Source organism: Pyxicephalus adspersus, chromosome 4, assembly GCF_032062135.1.
Source record: "Pyxicephalus adspersus chromosome 4, UCB_Pads_2.0, whole genome shotgun sequence".
NCBI lineage: Eukaryota > Metazoa > Chordata > Amphibia > Anura > Pyxicephalidae > Pyxicephalus > Pyxicephalus adspersus.
In genome coordinates, this window is record NC_092861.1 from 133,338,000 (window position 1) to 133,347,290 (window position 9,291).

At 40.9% G+C, this 9,291-nt stretch overlaps 1 protein-coding gene across 1 annotated transcript in view; it reads left to right on the top strand.

The window, feature by feature from the left end:
- The first annotated feature begins 755 nt into the window (after positions 1-755).
- Positions 756-9,291, top strand: part of PSME4 (proteasome activator subunit 4) — a 57,726-nt gene continuing 49,190 nt past the window's right edge. The window contains exon 1 of the mRNA XM_072410281.1: positions 756-1,044. Within this exon, the coding sequence (XP_072266382.1) occupies positions 842-1,044 (203 nt within the window). The 5' untranslated portion in view covers positions 756-841. The remainder of the gene's footprint in view (positions 1,045-9,291) is intronic.

Genomic DNA, 9,291 nt, shown 5'->3' on the forward strand with positions numbered 1-9,291 from the left:
TTTCCCCCCTGGTCCCGTCTCCTAGCCACACATTCGCAAGCAGATTCCCGGCCAGCATCTGCTTCCCCTGGCCTTGCGTCCCCAACGTTCACCTCTCGGGGACGCAGATGCATCCCCGACATCGCCAGGGGAAGAAGATGCCGGGCATCCCTGGAGGACGCCGCTAGAACGTGGGAACCAGGTAGGACTTTTAAACTTCCTGGCAATTCCACCCCGAGTGTACCTCGAGGTACCGCTTTTGGTATGGAAAATTCACCAAAGCCTCATTCGGGAATACCGCCAGGGAGGTTAAGATTGGAGAAACTACATTGTCATGGGAGAACCTGGGTGATCCAGCAAACCTGGAATGGATTTAGGTAAAATGTTTGCCATGGAATGGTAAATCATTTTGGCAAATCTATTTGATCACTTAAGTTCATCCATGATTGTCTTTCATCTCCAGTCTTTATTAAATCAGGCCCATTGCCCCAACAGTAAACCTGTCAGCAGTAAATATCAGAGCATTGCAGCTCCAGTCCTTACACATAAAGCAGGGAACCCCATACATCTAGGCAAGACAGCTTTGTGTCTCTAGGAAACATCCAGAACTGACACAACACAAAAGTTCTTAACAAGAAACACTTCCAGGAACAGGGGCATGATCAGCACGTGACCCCCTGGATGACGTAACGAGCCGCTGTAAGAGAAAGGGGCGGAAGTGACGCAGTGAAGCCTTCATGGTTGACGTGAGTGCCCACCCTTTGGTTGCTTCGTCACCGGCAGACTGAGTGAGAGTTGGCAGAGGAGTCCGAGGCCAGCGGAGAGGAACTGTCAGAGAGGGCACAGCGTAGGCACCGCCGCCATGGGCGCCAGGGAGGAGAGGACGGAGCAGCTGGGCTTCACCCCGCAGAAGGAGATTGTATACAACCGGCTGCTGCCCTATGCTGACCGCCTGGACCGGGAGTCCAATCAGCTGCTGGCCAGCATCAAAAGCAACCTGGGCCGCGCCGTGCATCTCCGAGAGCTCTGGCCGGGGGTGCTGTTCTGGAGCAGGAAGCTGAACACGTGAGTGGGGGACCCAGCTGGAGCTGGGGGGGCCACTATGATAAAGATGGGGCAAAGGGCACTGTATATAGAAACAGCCTGGGGGGTGATAGGGGTTACCACCCCATTGCTTCTTATACAAGGAGTCTATGTGTGCATTATTATTATTATCATCATCATCATCATCGTCATTGTCATTATCATCATCATCATTGTCATCATTATTAATAATAATAATATTAATAATAATATTATCAATTTTAACACTATTATTCTTATTATTATCATTATTATTATTACTATTCCCATAGTAATAATTGCTGTCCAAGTCATCCTAATCATCTAATATTAGTCCCTTTGTATGCTCTGCTGTCATTTATATTGGTATTATTACTCCCCTTGTACCAGTACAGCTGTCATCTTCCTCCTTCCTCATCATTACTCTGTGATCTTCCCTGCATTCACTCATCATTACACCATATACTGATAACAAGACTTTGGAAGTACTAAATACCTCAAATAATAATCAATATTTATAAATAAGCCAAATATTTTTATTTTAACGCTCACCCCGATAGGTCATCAGATCCCTGTGTTTAGTATCTCCGATGTCCCATTCATCAGTTGGGTGATGTGAGCTCCATATCATTCCGTGATGACAATCATTGTATATGTGCTCTCATGTTTTCATTAAAATCTGTATGGTGACATATGGGTAAAGTGCTCAACCTAGAAATTTTTTTTAAGCCGGGTGTGAACAAACTGTAGCCGGGTGGCAGTTCTGTATTGTGACCCCACTCCTCAGGGAGCACCCAAAAACAGCCAGGTGGTTGCTGAAAAGTGCCAGGTGGTGCACCCTGCTAAAAGGGGCTGGGGAGAACACTGAGGTACATGTGTGTTTGTGTTGGCATTGGGTACCCAGTGCTCAGCGTTACTCTCTCAGTAGGAGAGGAATCTGCAGGCTCTGATGATGAAGTTGGCCTTGGTGCTTTGAAATGCTGTTTCTGGAAGCTGCACCTCTTCTAGCCGGATGACATCAGTGCTCAACCCAAAACATTTTTTAAACTGGCTGGCAAGCAATTGTAGGTGAGTGGCAGGCTCTGTATTGTGACCCAGCTCATTGATAGTCACCCAAAAAGTGCCGGGTGGTGCACCAAGCTAAAAGGGGCTGGGGAGAACACTGGACAAAGTTTAAACATGACCACACTTAGTTTAGGTATGATATAAAAAAAATATATGAATGCAGTTTTGTAATTGCCAATTATTCATTAAAGCTTTTTTAGTGGGCTTTTTAGTAAATATTTTGTAGTGGGCTCCTTTCCTCAGTGCAAGGGACAATTGCTTGTAATCGAAGGTGAGTGAATCCTAACTCCTCATTCAGGCAGGAGCCGGCGCAGAATTAGATTGGTTCTCTGCAGCCTTTTTGTAAGCCTTGCTGACCGCACCGTCATCCCTTTCAGTGCCAGCCTTGAACCATGCAGGATGATGCCAACTATCTGACCACAACCCCAGGCATCGGATAGTGTAGGAAAGCATTGGAGTTTTAGGAGTTTTGTAAGTTTTACACACACGTGCAATAATTGTCCTTGGAAAGGATCCTTTCCAACGACTAACAACGTTGCATGAATGAGCGCTGTACATACAGCACCGTTCTGCTGTATGTCAGGGGGAGAAGGAGAACGATGGAGCAGCAGCCTGCTGCGCTCTCACCCCCTTCAGTTGCATTACGATTGTTCGTCGTCCATCCTCCGTGGATCCGCCAGGACGGTCATTCGGACAATGGACGAGAAACACTGTAGACGCAAGATTCTTATCCAATATGCCCCGAGCCAAATATAAGACGAGAACCATTGCACGTGTGTACTTAGTCTTACTCGTGTACGATCATCTCCTGGAAAACAATTAATTTACCATTGCAGTCATGAGGGAGTATCACTGCACGGGTATAAAATAGAGGAGGTCAGTTTTATATTGTTTTTTTCATTCTTATTATGTCCCTGTAAAGAAGAAGTATTACCCTCATCACCTTCTCCACCGTTCTTCACATCCAACACACTTCTGGGTTGTCAGATTCTTTACTGTGTTTGCTCCCACCAGTCCCTCTGTCATGGAGGTGTCCTGTTATGTAGGGGCTGCTGGATGGAACCATGGTGCAGCGAGGGGATCTGATACTTTGGATACAGTATGTTTTCAAGGAATGAAGAACAGTGACATGGTTGTCAGGACAAGTAATGTAATAACACTTTTTTCCCACTTTTTAATCTAGTGGATTGTGCGGCTTGGCTTGCAGAGTTCAGACGTGTACTGCAAGCCACATTCTCCTCCTTTGTGGTTATCATCGGTAGGGTAAATCAGCATCTGCACTGAAGGTTCTATAAAAAATGCAAGGAGCCCAGCATGAGGTTATATACCCATAGCTATCCATCACTCTCCAACCTTTACATATTGGCTGTGCTCATGTTGATTTGAGTTACTGTTGTGTTTTGTGGATACTCCTAACTTAGGGAAAAAGGTTCCACGGAGACTTAAATTGCTTAGATGTGACTTTACCAAAGGAGTGCAGGTGATAGTAAGCTAAGGGTACCCTATGTGTTAGCACATCATCAAAAAAAAGTGTGAGAAACTGCACGTCTAATCATTGCATTGTGTGTATGTGTCCTAATGTAGTAAGTACAAAGTGCGGTTTGCCATAAAGTCTGCGCAATGTGTAGATATAGCAAACAGTCACCTTAGTCCAGAGGTCCTCAGTCACACACAATGACATCCTTGGACATATTTGCAGAAGTTATTTAAATGTTAATGTTTTTGGATTGTTGAACAAATGTCATCTTGTTATTTTTTTCCACAATGGTCAAGTACATTGTTTGTGGAGTTATTATTGCGCACACACACACACACATTGAGAATAGTTAAAACAAAGAATGTTCTTTCTGCAATGTATTGTATTGTATATAATCTCCATTGTTATTATTTTGGTGTAATGTTAATGATCCCAGGAAATCAAATCCAGAACTGAAAAAGACAGCTGTCAGTGGATCCATGTATTTGTCATTGGCAGTCAGAATAATCACTCCATTGATAAACTCTGCTAGTTATGGCAGGGGTTCAGTTTCTAGGAACCAGACATTAAGGTGTTTGTGGGGGGGGGGGGAATTAATAACAAAAAAAAAGAGCAAAATGTTGTTGCTTTTTTCTTATACTGTAAGCTATTTTCTTACAATATTTAGAACAGTTCACATGGTGAACTAACCCAATAAAGCCTTCTTTGACTCCTATTGTATGAGATTACCATCTACTTGAATTTCTTTACAATAAATAATACAAAATTTGTAATCCCTACAAAATCTATTACATGAATATTTTAGAATGAAGTCTGATCAGTACTACAGTTTGTTGCTGTAATTCTAATTTCTACTTCAGCCTTTTTACTGCTTCATAAAACCGTATTTATTTTTTAGAATTACATTGGGTTGTAAGTGAGTCTGTAGAGATGTACAGTTCCAAATTAAAAAGTTATACAATCAGATTGAAAAGTTTGTGTCTGCTTTATTCCCCCATATTTCCAGAGCCACTGGCTGAAAGTTTTCTACCATCTCAGACCCAGGCAAACTTGATTTTTGAATCTCCCAACTAATAAATTCCACGGGGGTCATGCCCTGTCTGTGCAACCCTGACTTAAATTTTATAAGGACCCTTTATCGCTTCTGTTTGGGTATTGCACATTATAGTGGGGTACAATAGGCAATGCAGATCATTATTATCATTGTTATTATTAAACAGGATTTATATAGCGCCAACATATTGTGCAGCGCTGTACATTAAGTAGGCAATAATAAGCAATGCAGATATAATCTATACATTGTGGATGAGAAATGAAAACCCATGGCTTTTTGGTTTTGCTTTAAGGCAGCCCCACTTTATTTACCATGGTGGGGGGGGACCTTGAAATAATTTTCAGGTCTTCAGGGAACCCCTCCTATTGTTACTATACCCACAGCTCACGTTGCATTAGTGTGTTGGTCAGTTGGATGAATGCCTCTTACATTGTGGGGCAGGGAAAAGAAATATCAGCCTTACAGATAGCCAAAAAGATCATTGGTGTCACTTAAACTGACCTGAGAGGCAAAAACTGCTCTTTGCTCAAGGAATCCCCAGCAACCCCTGAAGGAACCCTGATTGAGAAACTCTTCCTTAAGAAACCGTCATTAACCAATGTAATGGACTGATGTACAACATTTATACAGCTGACATATGTGTGACATATGTGTGAAATGAACTGTTAGGTGTATGAAGCATCCCTGGATGGACAGACCATAAATAAATATTGAATAATCAGCCAGTTGCACATTATTCAGTATTGTACAGTCGGTTCTCTTTACCCATATGCCTTGTACATTGCCAGCCCGAATATAGCAGTTCTGGTGTCTCCTAACATAGCTTGTAACCCTCTGACACTCTTTGTCTTTTTGCTGCCTTCCCTGCCCCGCTATGACATTGTAGTTTGCATTACACTCATTCTTGAAATAGCTGCTTACAGTGCCAGTATAAATAAATGTTGCTAATATTTGCAGAAGAGTACATGACTCGTGGTTTGCTTCAGGTCATTAATAGTTGTTTCTTTCGTTGAAATATTCCTTTCTTTTTCCAAAGACCGATCTTATCTTAAGGTAGTATATGTTCCGACTTTCAGTATGACAATATGACCTTTCATATGTTATACAGCCAATACATATAACTTCCAATAAATGGATTGTCTCTACAACCACCTGTACAATGTGACCTTCTCTTGACCTTGTCCTGTTATACAATGAATTTTATAATAAATAGGTTCAGTGTTCCCCCTGACAATGTGTAGTTACCTTCAACGAGGCTCTGATGACCTGTAGATGAAGGTCTGTTATTCTATTCCAGCCGCTCTATTTATAAAACAAGAAATCTAACATTCCCTATGGGAATCAATTACTGTCAAACACATGAACCTGGAAGATTCACCTGAGGGAATGTCAGATCCTGTGTTTTATAAATAGAGCCCCAGGAGTTTTATGTTCAGTCAATTGTGGCATCATGACATCCCTGTCACCTGTACATAGATGATCCAGGCCTGTAAGCAGTCTAATCGCTGTGTGATCCCGACATTTTGCACTGTCACTGTTGACATATTTATGCTTTGTCATTTGTGTCAAGGAACATTCTTTGAGGTCAGAGTTTGCATCTAGGTCTGATTAGTATAATGCAAATTGTTAGCACTTTATTGCCAACTTTATGCTTACTTGTTTTAGTTTACAGAATGAATACTTTTCCTGCTTTAATGTTTTTTAACAATGTGTTTGTTATATATTATTATATTTACACATATAGTACAGTACAATAAATGATTGCAAAGAACATTTATTTTATGATAAAATAAAGAAAACCTCAAAAAGATCAAATAAATAAACTATCAGTGAGAGTATGTCCACACAATATTGCAAACACAGAGGTGCATTTGCTTTTTTTTTTCTTTTTGTATATGAAGCAGAAGGCTGCAGCGCTGAAGTTTATACAACCTAAAGTGACAAATTCAGAGGTGTCAATGTTAACATTTACTTATCCCATCAGCCATCATGAAATGGAGATGAACAAAAGCAGACAAGTCTGTCTTTGGTGGCAACAATGAATTCCCTTCTGGATAGAAGAAGGAAATAATGTAGATGTAGGCAATATATAATTGGTGAATAGTTAAAGAAAAAAGAATAGTACATCCACTTCATCTAAAGACTGGCAATTTGTGATCTGTAGTAAATTTCTGTTTTTGGGTGCAGATATGCTTCAAATCATTTTCCCAGAGAAAACAAAACATAAATATCCTACCATTACCATATGGTGCTGCATTGAGGAAAAGATGTAAATCTCCTAAGCCTTTGTTTGGTGATGGACTCACTGTAAGGTACTTATTCTAGCTGTAAATAGGAATACATTTTTTATTAAATTTGGCTTATAGCAAACACATTACATGGTTTGATGGTTTATTTTCATCTGCTTTTAATTCAGTATTATATTTATGAAGAGGCTTCAGATAGGGTTGTATTGACCTTACCATTGGTATTGCCATTGTAAACTGATATATTGAGGCTTATAATTGTATTCATGTATAAAGTTCATACTGACTGGAAATCAAATGGATGTCAAGTGTACGTTATGTCTTGTATTCTCCCTGGAACATCTCTGCTATGTCTTGGACCACATTACCGAAAGAGGACTTAAGACTAAATGCCTTTAATAATACCTCTAGAGTCCGACATACACTCCTAACTATGTGAAAAGACAGACGAAATAGGGGTGCAGGGGACATATTCCCTACATTGTGCTTCTTTGATGGTGGGCCTAAAAAGTTCTACTGAATTGCTCAATACACAACATTAGTTGGCCCTTTTTATTCAACAGAGACATCAAATGAACATTGGCTGCAGTCTGGTGTAGGCATTTACAATGCTGCACTAATGTGGTTTAAAAAAAAAAAAAAGTTTGTCGGGCTTCCACTCTGCATGCTCTGATATGTGGATTTCATCCACCCGATTCCTCAGCCCAGCCAATCAGAATGGCTGCAGATTATCTCCAGGAACAAAAAGGAAAATGGCGTCCTGCACTGGAGTAGGGATAGATAAGTAGCACCAGTTTATTTCTGCTTTGATAATTACTAAGTTGCCCATTTAAACCAATGTGAAATTTTTAAAAGGTATGTCAAGCCCACTCCGGTGTTCTCCCCAGCCCCTTTTAGCGGGCGTACCACCTGGCACTTTTTAGTGACCACCTGGCTGTTTTTAGGTGGTTACTGATAAATTGGGTCACAATACAGGGGCTGTCACCCACTCTGTATTTATTTATGCATTTGTATAGTTCTAACATATGTGCTTTACATATCTAATCACCTTATATGTGTGTGATAAGATCTGAGATGCCTATAATTTATGCATTAGGTTAGGATTGGCAGTCTTGCCTCTTATAAGGTCGGTTTTGGTGTTTTGGCGTTATTGGTAATTAGAAACAATGCTTTGTGTGAGTGTCATCCCCCCGCTTCCTCTTAACCTGTTCTAAACACTGTTATTATCATGTTCCATATATGTTTTATTGTTGAAAATCCTGGATTTTTTGGCTTTTGTAGACCGTGTGAATCTGCAACCCTGTTGGGAAAATTGCCATGATTTCCTCAGCGAGATCCTTCCAGCATCTGTCTCTTCTGTGTTTTTTTCCTTTTCCCCATTAAATATGTAATTGTCATATCTACAGGCTCATTTGGATATTTGTCAAATTCCAATGGCACAAAGATATGCAGTGTAGTGTATTAGGAAATCATTACAGCTGTACATATTGGACTACAAGTCTTTTAGGGATAAATATTTCAGTCCTTTGATTTTGCTTGAATTCTTATTTGTTCTACTCCAATACATCCTCATGGTCAGCTGTTGCTTTTCACATTGTTCTCGAACGCCACTTACATGTTTCCAATATGAGAACAAGGATGATTCTGACCTATTCTTTGCCTATTTTGTGTCTTGGAGAAGGGACTTAAAGCTGAACTCAGATCCATAAAAGTGTCATGAAACCTTCCTTTCCTCCCCTTGTGTACTATCCCTCTGTGCTTTTTAACTATGTAATGTGTAATCCCTCTTCCTAGCCCGTGACCTCATTACAAGGGCTGCAAAAATATCTTTCCTCCAGAGCTAGGAAGTGGTGTCCGCACATTCTATTAGTCTCTATGACCAGTGACCCATCAGAGGTAAGGGTTATATTAGTACAGAGAAAACAGGGATAATCTCCTGTTTCTCTCTACAAGCTCATCATAGTCACCCAGGTTATCGCTAGTGCCATACAGGGTAATTTGCAGACGTGCTGTTCGTTATAATGTGTTTGCAACCTTTTGCTTCCCACTTACTGCAGTCAGAACAACCCCCTCTCCTATGGTAACACTGAACTCTGCCCAAACACTTGCTCCTTAACCTATCAGCTCTCCTTTGCCACTAACAGCATAATAAATCACAAACCTTGGCTCCCTTGTATTGTCTGTGCCTATGTAGTCATTGTTTTGTGAGTGTAAGTTTAGCAGGTGTGTTTGTGATATAAAACACCACAACAGCAGAACAGTAAACTTTCTCTGCTTATAGCACTGCCTCTCACACACTGTATCAGCACAATGGCATCCCTGGACATTCTGCATTTGCATGCAGTCCCACTAGGAAAAACCTGCATATGAAGCTGAGACTACTGACTGACAGGGCAGAAAGCAAAAAA